This window comes from Marmota flaviventris, chromosome 12 (genome assembly GCF_047511675.1).
Source record: "Marmota flaviventris isolate mMarFla1 chromosome 12, mMarFla1.hap1, whole genome shotgun sequence".
In the NCBI taxonomy this organism is placed as follows: Eukaryota; Metazoa; Chordata; class Mammalia; order Rodentia; family Sciuridae; genus Marmota; species Marmota flaviventris.
Window position 1 is genome coordinate 13,177,841 of NC_092509.1, and position 17,403 is coordinate 13,195,243.

At 42.7% G+C, this 17,403-nt stretch overlaps 2 protein-coding genes across 6 annotated transcripts in view; one reads left to right on the top strand and one right to left on the bottom strand.

The window, feature by feature from the left end:
• The window catches only part of Arid4b (AT-rich interaction domain 4B), a 143,702-nt gene extending 140,198 nt beyond the window's left edge, over positions 1–3,504 (bottom strand). For all 4 annotated transcript variants that reach the window (XR_011709297.1, XM_071619837.1, XM_071619836.1 and 1 more), the window contains exons 1-2: positions 3,101–3,504; positions 2,501–2,555 (exon numbers count right to left, since the gene is read on the bottom strand). Coding sequence is in view for 3 of the 4 variants with exons in the window: in XM_071619837.1 (XP_071475938.1) it covers positions 2,501–2,506 (6 nt within the window). In the remaining variant the exon portion in view is untranslated. The remainder of the gene's footprint in view (positions 1–2,500; positions 2,556–3,100) is intronic.
• A 372-nt stretch (positions 3,505–3,876) lies between these two features.
• Positions 3,877–16,994, top strand: Ggps1 (geranylgeranyl diphosphate synthase 1). Of its 2 annotated transcripts, none has more exons than XM_027948011.2 (4): positions 3,877–4,039; positions 9,288–9,380; positions 13,752–13,822; positions 14,056–16,994. In XM_027948011.2, the coding sequence occupies exons 2-4, from the start codon at positions 9,311–9,313 to the stop codon at positions 14,815–14,817; spliced, it is 903 nt and encodes a 300-aa protein (XP_027803812.1). In that variant the 5' UTR covers positions 3,877–4,039; positions 9,288–9,310; the 3' UTR covers positions 14,818–16,994. The 2 variants fall into 2 exon arrangements, with proteins under 2 accessions (XP_027803812.1, XP_071475940.1); XM_071619839.1 differs by lacking the exon at positions 3,877–4,039 and adding an exon at positions 5,731–9,186.
• The last annotated feature ends 409 nt before the right edge of the window (positions 16,995–17,403 follow it).

Here is a 17,403-nt window from a genome sequence, read left to right on the forward strand (position 1 = left end):
TGCATTATAAGCAGATGCTAACAAAATACATAATATGAAAGCAAAAAAAAAAAAAAAAAGATTTCATTAGAAAAAAATTAGAAAACGAATCTTGACACAATCCTTAGAATTATTTACAAACTTTAATAATTTACCACTTCCTTCTAATGTGCTATCGCTGATATTGAAAGGTTTACCACAAGTAGGAAAAGCAAATCCAACAGAGCACCAGCATTATGATCTACATAAGGCATAAAGTGCTTTAATGTCACAAGTTATATTTCTCAAAAAACACACTGCAAAAATATCAAAGGATGGAGTATGCTAAGCAGTACAGGGCTTTATTTAAATAAATTCTTTTCTACTGGAAAACTGGTACTAAAACATAATACTTAGAATGACGTATACATTTTCTTTATTTGGGGACTAAAAGGCAACAAGAAAAGATTACTATGAAATATAGACTTAAAACCCTACTTCAAAGCAGAAATTTGGTTAAGAGCCAATAAATGGTATAAATCCTCTACAGCACAACTGTCACCATAATACAAAAACTGAGAACACACTAACACAAAAAAAAAATTAAGCCCAATATAATCAACACTAAATGCATTTCCAATTGCTGTTTTTGCTATAAAGCAAAATAAAAATCATGAGCAGTTTATCTTTTACCACATAACTTCTAAGTTGTTAATACTAATGATTACTAGTAAATTCCCTAAGAGAAGACTTGCTATACAGTTCTTGGTAAAGTTGGAAATTTGTTTTCATAACCTTTTTCCTGTTAAAAAGTTACTATTTTCTTTTTAACTTTAAGAATGGAAATGCTAAGCACTAAAATTATTAGTTCTAAAATTATATCAAAAAATTTGAATTTGCCTAATACCCTGAAACTTTTAAGGCTAAAGTTTCCCATATACTTTCATTTTTTTAAAACTGACAAGTTTAAAAAAGGAAACGAAAGGAAAAAAAAAGAAACTTTAAAACTAAAACACCTCTGCTTACTATATATCTAATAGCCAAACATTTACAGAGAACCTATAATGTACCTGCATTAATGGTAACTGCAACACAATACATTTATTCCAAATACTATTCAGCTTCTGAACTTGTTATCTATTAATCAACCCAAAGTTTTCTTAAATTCTCATCCAACATAGACACATGGTTTTCCTAATAAATTCACTTTTCACTGCTTTACACAGATCACAGGAATTTTAACTAGTATTTGTGACTAACAAAAGGGATTCATTCTGAAACATCAGTGTTTGTTTTCATTTACATGAAAGTGAGACAGGAACTCTGCAGATATAAACTGTTCTAGGCAGTCCACAGCACCCCAAATTTAAAAAGAGGCTTAAATTAGACTAAATTACTTTGTTCAGTAGATAAATATTAATATCCACAGCTTTCACTGTCTCCCATAAACACAAGCATTACAAATTTTAATTTGGATGCATTTCTTTAAAAGTAGTCTTTACTCTGAAGAGAAGTGGGGAAAAAAAAATTTCAAAGCAGCCAGGGATGGTGGTGCATGCCTATAATCCTAACTACTGGGGAGGGTGAGGCAGGAGGATTTAAAGTTCCAGGCCAGCCTGTGCAACGAACCAGACCCCATCTGGAAAAAATAAAAAGGGCTGAGGACGTAGCTCAGTGATAAAGCACCCTGGGTTCAATTCCCAGTATAGCAAAAATAAAAACAAATAAAATAAAAAGTATTCAAAGAAATAAAAGTAGATGAAGTTTACATTCTAACATACTATCTGTTGCATATCTATACTTGTGAACACTCTACCCTTTAAGCACTTCTGAATTTGTAATCAGTGAAAAAATACTTGCTGGTATCTAAGTTACACCAGTGAAATCTAAACATTTCCAGTACATAAGACTTGTCATCCCTGATAGTGTGATCAAACCAGACAGAATTCGTTCCCATGTTCTTTAAAGTGAAAAACCGGGTACTTCTATGGCTTTAATTTCCTCCATCAATTAAGCCCTACTAGACACAGTATGTACTGAGTTAACAGGTTTACTGAAAAGGAACTAGCCATCACTTTTCCATAAGACACCACAGAGCAATGACAACCTGCAGAGGCACACATGGATAAAGGAAAAGAAAAGATATAACCCAAAGTCCCTTCAAAAAAGGAACAACTGTTGTCTCCGCAGTGTGCAAAGATCACCAAAATCCTTCTAGATCACCAAAATCCTTCTAAAATCTTTCCAATAAGATGAGCTTTGTGGTCATTAAAAAGGTCCGCGGCTAGCAACCCATAGCAGCGTTCCCACAGCGGGCGAGGTGCTCCCTCAGCGGCGCACCCTAGAGCGCCCACAGCTCGCCCAGGTCAGGTTGCTTGGCCCGCGTCCCGCAGCTCCCAAGCGCTGCCTGCACGGGGCCAGCCGCGCGGAAGCGGGGCCCCGCACCGCAACTCCGCGGCCATCCCCGCGCGGGCCCCGCACACGCCTCCCGCGCGGCGCCCGCAGACCTCGGCCCTGCCGCAGCGCTGGGAGGCACGCTTACCTTCATGGCGACTCCGGGTCGGCGACCCCCGCGACCACACCAGCGTCACCTGCACCTGCGGGGAGACAAAAGGCACCGCTCAGAGCCAGGCAGCCTGCGCGGCCGCCGCCAGCAGGGCGCTCGGCGAGGGCCAGCACGCGCCGCACTCGGCCTCGCCGCCTGCGGCCACCCCACGGCCCGCAGCTCCGCGTCCCCATTGTCGCGACCCGACGGAGCCCCGTCTCCGACGATGACGCCATTTCTGTCAGAAGAAACTCGCAACGCGCCAGGGTCCGGCGCTGGCGCCGAAGTCCGCCCCCACGGGCAGGCACCCGCGTCGCGCCAGGGCCCGGCGGGCCGGGGCCGAGCAGGACGGCGCCGGGGCCGCGTCCCACCCGAGTGGGGCCCGGCCGCAGGGGCCGAGAAGCCGCGGCCCGCCGCCCCCGCCCGTCCGGGCCCCCCGCGGCAGGCCACCGGGCGCCGAGCTGTGGCCGGGCGGGGGTCCCGGGAGGCAGGGGCCACGAACACCGGCGCGGAGACAGCACCGCAGCCATCCGCCCCGCTCCGCGGCGGGCCCGGGGACAACGCCAGGGACGGTGAGCACCCGGAAAATGCCCCTACCTTCCGCGGAGGCGAGGTCCAAGCTGGCGCGTCCAGAGTCGCGCTCCTCCTCCCCCCGACGCGGCAGGCCCAGAGAAGAGATGGAGAAGAAGGGCGGCGGGTCCAGCGGCGGCCGAGGCTGAAGCTCCGGCTCCTCCTCCTCCCGCGGCGGCGACTGGTACCTTTGTTTGGCGGCCGCTCGGGCTCCCTCGCTGGGGGGAGGGGGCCGACGAAAAATCCCTCCCGGACTGGAGGTCCGGGCCCCCGGGCGCGCCGCCCTCCAGAGGACGGCGGCGACGGACCCTCTGCGGCTCCCTCCGGGCAAAGGTCCAGGCGGCGGCCGTGACGGCGGCAAGCTGGGGCTCCAGAGACTCCTTCGCTCCGGCGCCCGAGCTCCTCACTCCGGACTCGACTGACGGGCAAACATCGCTTTCCCCCCACCCCGGCCCCCCCTTCCCTCCTTCTCCCCTCCCCTTGATTCTTTTCCCCTCCCTTACTTCTTTCCCGGATGGCCTCTTAGACGACCTCGGATTGGTCGGGGTCCGCCAGAGCCCGCCTTTGCCCTGTTTCTATTGGCCCCCAGCATACAAACAACGACGCCATTTTCCCACCAGTTCTATGGAAACAGAAAGTTACGCCCCAAAGCATCTTGGGAAATGTAGTCCAGTTCCCGGGACCAATGCGCAAATCCTTACCCTGCGAGAACTGCAAGACCCGCAACACCCCGCGCCTGCGTGAGACGGAAGCGGGAGGGAAAGAGGGAGGGGCCACCTGGAAACGGGGAGGTGACAACGACGCCTGCGCAGTGTGACCGGGATGGCGCATTTTCTTGCTACGAGTAATGCGGCGTCGCTGGCGGCTGAGGAGGGCGGAGAGTTTTGTGGTGAAGTAGGAGGAGAGATTTATGAAGACGCCGGGAGGAGCCTTGGTCTGAACTCCGGAGTGGGAAGTTGACATGAGGTACTGCTGCTCCCGACCGACGCCGTAAAGTCGTGAGATCATCGTGAAACCGTGAACGGCGGCGGTGGCTGGGGGGACCCGGATGGGACATAGCGGGGGCGGGGCCGCAGCCGTGGGGAGAAGAAAGGAGAGGACCCGGATGCTGACCCGGCGCTCGGGTGACTGCCAGAGCCTGGCAGAGGGAGGAGGAGCGGCCCGAGCGGGCGGAAAGGGATGTCTCTGGTGACCCCCGGGACTCGAAGTTCCCTGCCGATGGGCCGCGTCCCTAGAAGTGGGAGGGCTCCCTTGCGCCCAACCGCCGCGCTTTTCGTCTGTCCGGGTTTAGTAATTCTGAATCCAGACCTTCCCCTTTAAAGAAATGCTTTGCGCGGAAGTTCCAGTTCGCTGGCGCGAGTGGGTGCTCTGCAGCCCTCCAGGCCTGGCGCGTGCGGTGGGCGCCCGCCGTGAGGCAGCCGCGCGTGGTGCCGGGCGGCCGGCGGGAGGGCGGCCGGAGCGCACGAGCGAGCGTGCTCCGAGGAGACGGGCGAGGGACAGACTCGGTCGCGGTGCGGGGCGCGGGGACTGGCGGAGGGGCCGGCGAGGGCTAGGAGGAGTCAAGCAAAGGACCCTGGGGCCCTGAGGGAGCGGCGAGCCGGGCCGGGCCGGCCCTGCGGTGGGGCGCACGGGGGCTGCCTCGGGGACTCTCCGCTGGGAGGAAGAAGGCCCGCCGCGTAGGCCCTGTGGCGGCCGTGGTTCGCCGATGCAAGGGTCGAACTCACTGATCCACTCTGAGCACGTTTCCGGCAGGTTCTAACTTTTAAAAGTGGGAGAATAATTGAGACTCTGGCTGGAGCATTCTGTAGTTTTTCACCATAAAAATGAAAGCCGGATTTGCGGCTCTGATAAACTGAGACTGTTAAGTAAAAAAGGTGGGCGAGGCAAATAAGTCCTTAGACCTCCCCCCCCCCCGTTTGTATTGGTACATTATAATCACTGTGCGGTTAGTTATTACCTGTTCATACGTGCACCCAATAACATTTCCTAATATTGCCCCTTTACTGGTCCCCTTGGACTCATGACAAGACGGCTGCAGTTGTGGCTCAGTGGTAGAGCGCTTGCCTGTCACCTGTGAGGCACTGGGTTCGATCAACAGCACCACATAAAAATAAAGATATCATGTCCACCTACAACTAAAAAAATATTTTAAAAAAGACAAGACAAACTGATTTTTCGATACCTACAAGAATTGAGATTGGATTTCCATCTGTAATCTGCCTTTAATAAAAAATTAAGATGGAGCCAGATGCAGCGATGCACACCTATAATCCCAAATCTGGGGGCTTAGACAGGAGGATCACAATTTCCAGAACAGCCTGGGCAACTTAGCCAGTGTGTATAAGAGCTGAGAGCATAAGTTAGTGGTAGAACATCCTGGTTTAATCCCCAGTATCCTCCCCTTTTCCTACCAGAGAAATAGTTAAGATAATGGGTTTTATGTCTTGGCCTATTATGCAAACACCAGATTTGCTTGATATTAAAAGTATGAAAATATTCTTTGAGGATTTTAATCTGAGGTGTAGGTAAAGCATTCAGGGACTATGTGATTCCTGAAAAGTTAGGTACAGGTTTTATTTTTGTTGCTGTGCATATGTATGTGGGAGGGAGCTTAGTGATTTACACACTGGCTTTTTTTTTTTTTTTTTTAAGAAGATCCATAGCTTTTATTATATCAAAAGGTTTCTCCTACCCTTGAAATAGTTTATGCTTGGTGGAAGCATCCAAATACTTGCAGAGTTGATGGTAATCTGTGTATTTTCATTTTAGCTCTCCTTTCTCACAGGCCTTCTGTCTGCCTCACAATGACTAGATAATGTAGAGGTTTTATTCTTTCCTCCTGTTGGCATCTCATTCCATAGTGGAAAAACAGGCACGATGGGGTTCACACCTTACCTTCATGTTAGGTGCCTGCTAAGGCAGGAACATTAGCTGGTTCTTACAGGTTGAGCAGTTGCATCTTTTCTATGTTCTTAATAGCTTTTAGAAATCATTTACTTTTGTGGCACTTTGTTAGTATTTACTCAGGAGCTTCAGCTCTGCTTAGGAGTATGGATCAAGGCATCAGTGTGTTCATCTACTGAAAACATGTACAAAGAGTCTTGTATTTTATGGGTTAAACATGAGACTCTTCTAAAGTTATTTTACATTTTTAAATTTAATACCTGTTGGGGCTGGGGTTGTAGCTCAGTGGTGGAGTGCTCACCTCATATGTGTGAGGCCCTGTGTTCAATCCTCAATACCACATAAAAATAAATAAATAAAGGTATCATGTCCAGCTAAAATTTTTTTAAAAATTGATACTTGTAAGCAGTAGTAGGTACTAGAATTGCCTTATCCATGAGGTGGTGGATGATGAGATCATAGTCTCAGATGACTGGCTTCAAAAAAATGGGCTTCATATTTAATTTTATGAAGTTACTAGAGCAGGTTTAGAAATCAAGGAATGCACCCTCAGCATTATAGTAAATAAAAATATGAGCCCATCCCCCTTGGTTGTGTTGTCATGCAGTATGATGAAGCTATCTTCAGACCCTCTACCATTTTCTCAAGCAGCTCCTTAAGAATTGTATATGATGCATATTAAAAATGAGGATTCCTAGTCCTCTTCCCAGACTTAGTGAATCCGAAAAAGACCTTTGACTAGGCAAAATAACACAAAGTATACCTGATTTCATAAATGTGACACTTGGGGGCTGGGGATGTAGCTCAGTTGGTAGAGTTTTTGCATAAGTACCCTGCACAAGGCCCTGGTTCAATCCCCAGCACCAAAAAAAAAGTGACACTCACCAAGTGAATATATTCTTGTGCTTTATTCAAGCATACTAAGAGAACTCTAAGTTGCCTTCCAGTTCCAAAATTCTATGATGTGTAATGCTTTCAGCAGCACTAATCTTGAACTGCCATACCATATTAGGTTTATTCTTACGTTTTTATATTGTCAATTAAGCCAAAAATATTGATTAGAAGATGTCTTGTGATCCTGGAGACCAAATCATAGTCCCAAAAGGCAAAAGAAAGAGGACAAAAATGATAAACTCCTAAAATGTGACAGGTAAAAATAGAAATAGATTGCCAGAGAGATAGAGACTCAGCAGTAAAGGAGGACCCTATAAAGACCATGATACTCTTAAGAAATATTGAAGTAAGCCTGGTGCAGTGGCACATACATATAATTCCAGTGACTTGGGAGGCTGAGGAAGGAGACTACAGGTTTAAAACCAGCCTCAGCAACTTATTGAGACCCTGTCTCAAAACAAAACACAAAAAGGGCTGGAAATGTACTCAATGGTTGAGCACCCCTGGTTTCAATCCCCAGCAACAAAAATATTAAAGTACATACAAAATTCCAAATAATAAAACATTACAGGGAAATGTTTTTAATACATATGATTACATTCAAGTTAATGCATATTTTAAAACAGAGTCTCATATTTTAGAGCAAATATGCGTACTTCCCTTTAAATTATAAATATATAAACAACCATCTTGGGACTGGAGGTACAAAACCCAGCCAGCCAAGCACAGTGAAGCATGGCTGTGATCCCAGCTACTCAGGAGGGTGAGGCAGGAGGACCAGCTCCAGCAATTTGTTGAGACCCTATCTCAAAAAGGGCTGAGAGATGCCGGGTGTGGTGGCACAGGCCTGTAATCCCAGGAGGCTTAGACAGGAGGATCACGAGTTCAAAGCCAGCCTCAGCAAAAGTGAGGTGCTAAACAACTCAGTGAGACCCTGTCTCTAAATAAATACAAAATAGGACTGGGGAATTTCTAGTACCCCCTCCCCCCAAAAAAGGCTGTGAATGTAGCTTGGTGGTAGGGTGCCCCTGTGTTTAATCCCCAGTAACAAAATTTTTAAAAAAGCTATTTTAATGTTCATAGAAGGAACATGCTTACTAATTTATATAATCACTTAATAAAGAAAATATCTAATTCTGTGATTTGTTTTGACATTTGTTTGATTTCAATTATTTAAGTCTTTTATGGTTGATGAAACTAGGCAAGGCATAATAATACATTATGTATCTAAGAAAACCACTTAAATCAGCTGAACTCTTTGACCTGTGTAATCATTTCAATGAAGAATTGTATTTTTAAAAAAACATGAGATGTGATCTATATACCGTATACCAACCATTTAAAGTGTACAGTTTAAGCAGGATGTGGTAGTAACTACCTACGTGGGAAACTAATGTGTAATGATTTCTTGAGCCCACAGTTTTAAGAACAGCCTGGGCAGCAAAGTGTGATGCCATCTCACACAATCAAGAAGAGTAGACAGTTCCATGGTTGTTAGTATATTAACAATGTGCAACCATCTCCATATTCCTTTTTTTTTTTTTTAAGTTGTAGATGTACAGAATATTTTTTTATTTTATCTTATTTTATTTTTGTACTGGGGATTCAACCCAGGAGCACTTAACCACTGAGCCACATCCCCAGCCCTTTTTACTTTTTATTCAGAGACAGAGTCTTGCCAAATTGCTTAGAGCCTCACCAAGTTGCTGAGGCTGGGTTTGAACTTGCAATATTCCTGCCTCAGCCTCCCAAGCCACTAGGATTACAGGTATGCACCACCATGCCCAGCCCCACAATCTAATTTTATGGTTTGATGCTTCCAAAAAAAAACATTACTCACTAGCAGTTAGTTCTTGTTCTTCCTGTGCCGGCAACCACTAATCTACTTTCCATCTATATAGGCATATTCAGAACATTCAAATTTTTTTGGTGGCAGGGGGCTACTATGGATTGAACTCAGGAGCACTTGACCACTGAACCACATCCCCAGCCCTGTCTTGTATTTTATTTAGAGACAAGATCTCACTGAGCTGCTTAGTGCCTCACTTTTGCTAAAGCTGGCTTTGAACTCACGATCCTCCTGCCTCAGCCTCCCAAGCTGCTGGGATTACAGTCATGTGCCACCTTTCCTGGTTTAATGTTTTCAATATTTTATACATATAAAAATTTTTAAACCAGGCGCTGCAGTTGTGGTTCAGTGGTGGTGGAGTGCTTGGCCTAGCATGTGTGGGGCACTGAGTTTGATTCTTAGCACCACATATAAATAAAGGTCCATCATCAACAACTGAAAAAAATTGGGTTAAACCAAACTAAAGGTATGCTATTCCCAAAACACCTTGAGATACAAATTTCTTGGCAGTTTAATGCTTGATAATTTGGTTCATAAGATCATGTTTCTGTTTCTTCTTTTCTACAGATCAGCTTTGAAATTTAAAAACAATGGAGAAGACGCAAGAAACTGTCCAAAGAATTCTTCTAGAACCCTACAAATACTTACTTCAGTTACCGGGTAACAGTTCAGTTACAGTCTGTATAGGATAGTTATCAGACAGTAGTGGTCATTCAAATGTTAGCAAACAGAAAAGGTTAGCTTTATCAGCCTTTGAGATTTCCTGCTGAAAGTGATATATTAACTATAATCCCAGCAGCTCAGGAGACTGAGACAGGAGGATCACAACTACAAGGCCAGGCTGGACAACTTAAAGAAAACCCTGCCTCAAGGGGCTGGGGATGTGGCTCAAGCGGTAGCGCACTCGCCTGGCATGCGTGCGGCCTGGGTTCGATCCTCAGCACCACATACAAAGATTTGTGTCCACCGATAACTAAAAAATAAATATAAAATTCTCTCTCTCTCTCTCTCTCTCTCTCTCTCTCTCTCCCTCTCCCTCTCCCCCCCCTCCCTCTCTCCCTCTCCTCTCTCTCTCTCTTTAAAAAAAAAAAAAAAAAAACCCTACCTCAAAATAAAAATTAAAGATGTCTCAGGGCATAGCTCACTGGTAAAGCACCCCTGGGTTCAGTCCCCAGTACTGGAAAGAAGGAAGGAAGGAAAAGGAAGGGGAAGGGGAAAGGAAAGGGATACATTAGAGAAAGTTTACAAATACAATTTTATAATTATTCACTCCTAAAAAGTAATTTTAAAAATATCCAATGATGGGCTGGGGTTGTGGCTCAGTGGTACGGTGCTTGCCTAGCATGCGTGAGGCACTGGATTTGATCCCCAGAACCATATAAAAATAAAAAATAAGAGTTTTATGTCCATCTACAACTAAAAAACATTTAAAAAAAAAAAATAACATTGATATACTTCAAAAAATAAATACTGGGTCTGGGGTTGTGGCTGAGTGGTAGAGTGCTTATCTCACATGTGTGAGACACTTGAGTTCAATCCTCAACACCACAGAAAAATAAATAAAGGTATTATGTCCAACTAAAAAATATATTAAATAAATAAAATTTTAAAAATAAACATTTTGAGGCCTCTTTGGATGTTTATTCTTTACAGATAACCGCAAATTCAAATTCCGCCCCTAACCCCCTCCCCGTTATTTTTTGCAGTACTGAGGACTGAACTCAGGGCACTCTACCCCAGAGTTATATCCCCAGCGCTTCTTATATTTATTTTGGGACAGGGTTTTGCTAAGTCTCAAGTCCTTGGCCTAAGACTTGAGATCCTCCTGCCTTACCTTTCCAGCTGAGATAACAGGACTGCACCTCCAAATCTGGCTTTTTCACTATTAGATATTAGAGGAAATCTCTGATTTGTATAACAACAGAAAATTTAATTTATACTCCATGTTAAAGTGTCCCCCTCCATGTTCATGTCTCCCACTATACAACTACTGGCATTTCTTACACTATTAGTTCCTTTGAGAACTAATACAACTAAGTCACTTTATCTGGAAACCTAACCATATTATTTTATATAAGGGAGTATCACCTGAACACAGCTTTCTAACTTAATGGCTGCCTTATTATGTTTATATATAAGGTTGTTTTGTTTTGTTGTTTTGTTTGTTCGTTGGTACCAACGAACTCAAGGACACTTAACCACCAAGCCACATCCCCAGCCCCCCCCCCTTTTTTTTAATACGGTACTGAGGATCAAACCCAATGCCTCACACATTAGGCAAGTGCTCTACCACTGAACTACAACTGCAGCCCATCCCCAGCCCTTTTTATTTTTTATTTTGAGACATGGTCTTAGCGAAGAGATCCTTGATAAGACCTTATCTCAAAAAGGAAAAAGGGTTGGGGATGTGGCCCTGTGGTTAAGTGCCCCTAGGTTTAATCCCCAATACAAAAAAACAATTAATAAAACAAAGCTGGCCTATTGGCACTCAACTGTAATCATTAACTTCAGAAGCTGAAGCAGAAGGATCACAAATTTGAGGTCACTCTAAGCAACTTTGCAAGACTTTTAAAATAAAAGGGCTGGTGGTGTAGCTCATTGTTAAATACCTCTACGTACAATTTCCAGTAATGAATAAATAAAAATTTAAAAAGTATTTGGGGAAGCTAAAGGATGTAATTCAGTGGTAAAGTACTTGCCTAGGATGCATAAGGCTCTAGATACAACACTCAACACTATAAAACAATTTGGTTTTTGTTTGTTTCATTTACAGCAAGGCACAGTGACATATGCCTGTAGTTCCAGCTACTTGAGAAGCTATGACAGGAGAATTGCTAAAGCTCAGGAGTTTGGTGTCAGCCCAGGCAATATAGTGAGACCCTGTCTCTTTAAAAATAAAAAAACTTTTTTTTACTTATATAAATGAGTTACTTGGAAGTTGGCACGCTCTTTCTCATAAAAATAATATAAGAAGTGATGGGCATAGTGGCACACGCCTGAAGTTAAGGCCAATTACAGCAACATAGCAAGACCTTATCTTAAATTGAAAAAGGTCTAAGAGTGTACCTCAGTGGTAGATCACCTTTAAGTTCAATCTCTTGTACCACAAATAATAACATAAAAGGCAATTTGAAACCTTAATAGTCTATTTAGTTCATAGTGTAGCTAAACTATAATCATGCTTTCAATCACAGTAGGGTTTTTTTTCTCTTCTAAAGTACATATCTTTCTTTATGACCACACCACAATGGTAACATGCTTTTCTGTTCTTCCTGAATCTGGGTAGGATAAATATAGTTATGAAAAGCCAAAAGAGAGCCCAGCATGTTGATGCACACTTGAAATACCAACAACTCAGGAGGCTGTGCCAGAAGAATCGCTTGTCATTTTTCAAAGCCAGCCTAGACAACTTAGACTCTATCTCAAAATAATAAAGGCTGGTGATGCAACTCAGTGAAACAAAGGGCTGAGGATATAGGTCAGTTAGTAAAGTGCTTGCCTCACATGCACAAGGCCCTGGCTTCAATCCCCTCACCACAAAGAAAAAAGGAAGAAGAAAGAAAAGAAAAAAAAGAGTCAGGCTCATGCCTATAGTCCCGAGTACTCAGGAGTCTGAGGCAAGAGGATAGCTTGAGCCTAAGAGTTTTAGGCCACCCTAGGCAACATAATGAAAACCTGTACCAAAAAAAAACGCCAAAAGAATGCTAGCTCCTTAGGTACACTTAGGTAACTATCATGATTAGTAGTATTTCTGTTCTGGCACACCCTAATAGAAACTTACCTGCTAATGTTAATTCTTAAAAAGAAAAAAAAAATGGAGTGAAGTCAGAAATGTTTAAGAAAACCCAAGCCCCGTGTAAGGGTACATATCTGTAATCCAGTGACTTAAGAGTCTGAGGCAGAGTTTTGCAAGTTTGAGGCCAGTGCCAAAGAAGAAAGAGAAAGAAAAAGCCAGGAAACTGGGCACGGTGGTGCCCTTGGCTCAGGAGTCTGAGGCAGAAGAATCATGAGTTCAAAGCCAGCCTTAGCAATTTAGCGAGGCCCTAAGCAACTCTGTGATACCTTGTCTCTAAATAAAATATATATTAAAAAAAAAAAAAAAGGTCTGGGAATATGGCTCAGTGGTTGAATACCCCTACATTGAATCCCCAGTACCCAAAAGAAAAATCCAGGATACTGCTTTTGAGTGATACTCGCTCTGCTGTTAGTTCATTCACTTATTTAAGATGTTGCTCAGTAGTTAAGCGCACCTCTGGGTTCAGTTCCCAGTACAAAAAAAAAAAAAGAACCATGCCTTGGACAGATATGTTCTTGATCTATAATAATATAATCTCAAAAGATTTTCTGTGCTGGGTTCAGTGGCGCACACCTGTAGTTCCAGCACCTTGGGAGGCTGAGGCAGGAGGATTTCCTACAAATACCCATTTCATTCAGAAGTTGTTGATGGCAAGTTAAAAATTAAAGCCTACTGGGCTGGGGTTGTGGCTAGGTGGTAGAGCTCTTGCCTAGCATGTGTGAGGCACTTAATACCGCATGTAAGTAAATAAAGTCCATTGACAACTAAAAAAATATTTTTAAAAAATTAATGCATACTGCCGGGCACCATGGCACATGCCTGTAATCCCAGGCTCGGGAGGCTGAGGCCAGAGGATCATGAGTTTAAAGCCAGCCTCAGCAAAAGCCAGGTGCTAAACAACTCAGTGAGACCCTATCTCTAAATACAAAATAGGTGTGGGGATATGGCTCAGTGGTTGAGTGCCCCTGAGTTCAGTCTCCGGAACCAAAAAAAAAAAATTAAAGCCTCCTGAAGTGCCATAGAATCTATCTAATCTTTCTTATCTGCTCTAATTCTGAAAGGTTATGCACTTTAGCATGTTGATTTCAGAGGGATAGGGTTGGGTATTTAGCAGTGAAATATAATCTCTGCAATAGGTAATGGGTTGATGGGGGTGCATTTGCCAAATCTGATGTGTTTTGAAGGAAGGTTGTGTAAGTAAATAATTGTTTTATTGTCATATTTTTTAATTGCAGGTAAACAAGTGAGAACCAAACTTTCACAGGCATTTAATCATTGGCTAAAAGTTCCAGAAGACAAATTACAGGTATTTAGGCAATTCTAATCTCATTCTCAATCTCCCCAAATTAATAGATTTCTCATGAAATTACTTTTCTTAGTTTTATGCTCATCCACTATTGTCTTATGTTCAGGTTGCTAAATAATTTCTCATTATGAAATTTAAGACACCCGAGACTTCCTTAATCTATTACTACCACTAAATATAAACTGTTTTGAATACTTCAAATAATGTGAAGTAATTTTTTTCTTTTTTCTTAGATTATCATTGAAGTGACAGAAATGTTGCACAATGCCAGTTTACTCATTGATGATATTGAAGACAACTCAAAACTCCGACGTGGCTTTCCAGTAGCACATAGCATCTATGGAATTCCATCTGTCATCAATTCAGCCAATTATGTGTATTTCCTTGGCTTAGAAAAAGTCCTAACTCTAGATCATCCAGATGCAGTGAAACTTTTTACCCGCCAGCTCTTAGAACTCCATCAGGGACAAGGCCTGGACATTTACTGGAGGGATAATTACACTTGTCCCACTGAAGAAGAATATAAAGCCATGGTGCTGCAAAAGACTGGTGGACTGTTTGGATTAGCAGTAGGTCTCATGCAACTATTCTCTGACTACAAAGAAGATTTAAAGCCATTACTTGATACACTTGGCCTCTTTTTTCAAATTAGAGATGATTATGCTAATCTGCACTCCAAAGAATATAGTGAAAACAAAAGTTTTTGTGAAGATCTAACAGAGGGAAAATTCTCATTCCCTACTATTCATGCTATTTGGTCAAGGCCTGAAAGCACCCAGGTGCAGAACATCTTGCGCCAAAGAACAGAAAACATAGATATTAAAAAATATTGTGTACATTATCTCGAGGATGTAGGTTCTTTTGAATACACTCGGAATACTCTTAAAGAGCTTGAATCTAAAGCCTATAAACAAATTGAGGCATGTGGTGGGAACCCTGCGCTAGTGGCTCTAATAAAGCACTTAAGTAAGATGTTCAAAGAAGAAAATGAATAATATTAAGCCATTCTCGATTGGGCCGGATAGCTTCTTTAAGTTAATTTTTCTTTTAGCCTGTCACCTTTTCACAAATTTGGACCAAGCTTTAGTCTTCAAAAACTGCGTAAATAGGGATGGTGTGAGTGAAACTGTTCCAATGTAGAAACCCCTCCGTATATGTAATACAGAGTTGAAAGAATAAAAAGGATTCACATTTATATAGATCTAATTTGAGTGTCAGAAGTTGTGGTGGCAGGACATTGTGACCTGTCTGCCATGCTACCAAATGTTCTATTGATTCTGTCAATAAAAAGGACTAGCTTCCAGGAGTTTTTATCTAGGTACTTCCTAGTCATGCTACATTGGCAGTTCCCAGTTCATCTTCCAAACCGATGACTACTTGAGACTGATTTCTTTAGCTAGCTGACCCAAAGACCACAAACTCCTCTTTTTTGCCAAAATGCTGCTACTAAGTATATTTCAGTATCATCTGGAATTCCCCTTGCTAAAGTATTCTATGAAAAGACTGAGCAGGTGAAAAACAGGAAATACTGTGTTCTCTCTCCTACCGTCTTCTTTTTTTTTCTTCCACCTTCACCCCACAACCTTACTTTTTTGTTGGTTGGTTCAAACCCAGGGCCTCAAACATGCTAGGCTCGTGCTCCACCACTGAGCTATATCCCTACTCCTGTAAGTTCTGATTTCTAACCAGAGTCCCATTTAATGAAATTCACATGCTAATCCAAATTCTCTTTTTCTCTTTGTAACATTTTTATTCACAGACTGTTTAGTATCAGGGTACAGAATTGTCTTTCCATTTGAATTTCTGGCTTTGTTCATTTATTTGCAGTGCTAGGGATCAACCTCAGGGCCTCATGCATTGCCAAACAAGCTCTGAGTAGTAGTGCTGAGTTATAACCCCAGTCCCCATCTGTCCGGTTAGGAAAGAAAAAAATATACAGAATAAGTTTTAGGAGGGGGCTTCTTAACCTGTCATACTTCATGGTCATTGGTAGTAGAGATCTTTAAAGAGCTGTTTGAGTACCTTCAGGACAAAAATGGGGAATTGCCCTTATCTTTCCCAACCATATCACCACCACCCTTGAAAAGGCAGTAGGTACTTGAATGGAAAGAGAATAGACATCTTTAATCTCTGATTACAGGAAACAAGTGTTGCCTTCAGAGTGTGGCTGAATAGCAATAAAGGCTTTACCACACTGATCAGCTTTTTGAGATCCCTAACCCTGACCCAGCTGTTCCTGCAGTGTAATTTCCAGACCCATGCCACTGGCACATGATGTGGCCCAAGAGGTATGGGGTAAAATACCTTGATTTCTCTATTAGAAGTTTTGACATCCTGCGGCTGAGGATATGGCTCAGGGGTAGAGTGCTTGCCTAGCATGCATGAGTCCCTGGATTCCATCCTTAGCACCCCCAAAATAATAACAGAGGGGTTGATATCCCAAAATTGAAAGTTAATGTTTTCCAAGCTGGGTGCAGTGGCTTGCCCCTGTAATCCCAGTGGCTTGGGAGGCAGAGGCAGGAGGATCACAAGTTCAAGAAAAACATGATTATTTTTAAAAATATGCTGACTATAGGAAGAAATTAAAGCATTAACATTTAAAGACTGGAGGTGTAACTCAGTTGTAGAGCACTTGCGTGGCACCACAAAAAAATGATAAAGTATACTGGTGAATACCAGTAATCCCAGCTATCTGGGATTACTAAATAAAAAGGACTGGCATGATGGCACATATCTGTAATCCCAGAGACTCTGGAGGCTGAGGCAAGAAGATCACAAATTCAGTAATTTAAGGTCCTGCTGAAGCTGAACATGTCTAATTCCATAATGACACTAAACAGTCTGTGACATAAAAGTGGGGACAAGGCAGAAAGATTGTAAATTGAGGCTAGCTTGGGCCCTTCAGTGAGATCCTGTCTCAAAAACAAAAAGACCCTGGTTTCAGTCCACAATACTGCCAAAAAAAAAAAAAAAAAGAATTTACATAGAAAGAATGTTTATGTAATTTTTTTGTCCTTGCCTAATCAAAATAATTTTGACCTGGTGCTAATTTTATGATTCTTTTGCCATTTTTATCTTGCTTTTGCCATTGACAGAAATGCTTGGCGTTGAATTGGGTACGTTTTGACAAAAATTCATTTTATTAAATAAAACTCCATTCTTTTCACTTGAACTGTAGTCAGAGCTGTTAATATAGAAGAGATAATAAGTAGTGTAAATCAATATGAATCAATTCATCTGCTTATGTTTATGATACAGCAATTTTTTTTCCTGAATAAGGGAAAATCTTGTCATGATCAAATAAGAATTGGGTTTTACCATTTAGTAAGAGTATTTGCCAGGTGTGGTGGCACACACCTGTAATCCCAGCTACTCATATTTGAAGCCAGCCTGAGCAACTTAGCAAGACCTGTCTCAAAATAAATAAAAAGGACTGGGCATGATGGCACATCTGCAATTCCAGAGACTGGAGGCTGAGGCAAGAAGATCACAAATTCAAGACAAGCCTTAGCAACTTAGAAATCTTTAAGCAACTTACTGAGACCCTGTCTCAAAAAATAAATAGCACTGGGGATATATAG

Bases quoted from the DNA above. Each gene is read 5' to 3' on its own strand.
- Ggps1 (XM_027948011.2), top strand. From the start codon at position 9,311: ATGGAGAAGACGCAAGAAACTGTCCAAAGAATTCTTCTAGAACCCTAC. The intron at 9,381-13,751 runs GTAACAGTTCAG...TTTTAATTGCAG, and splicing joins ATACTTACTTCAGTTACCGG to GTAAACAAGTGAGAACCAAA. The intron at 13,823-14,055 runs GTATTTAGGCAA...CTTTTTTCTTAG, and splicing joins TTCCAGAAGACAAATTACAG to ATTATCATTGAAGTGACAGA.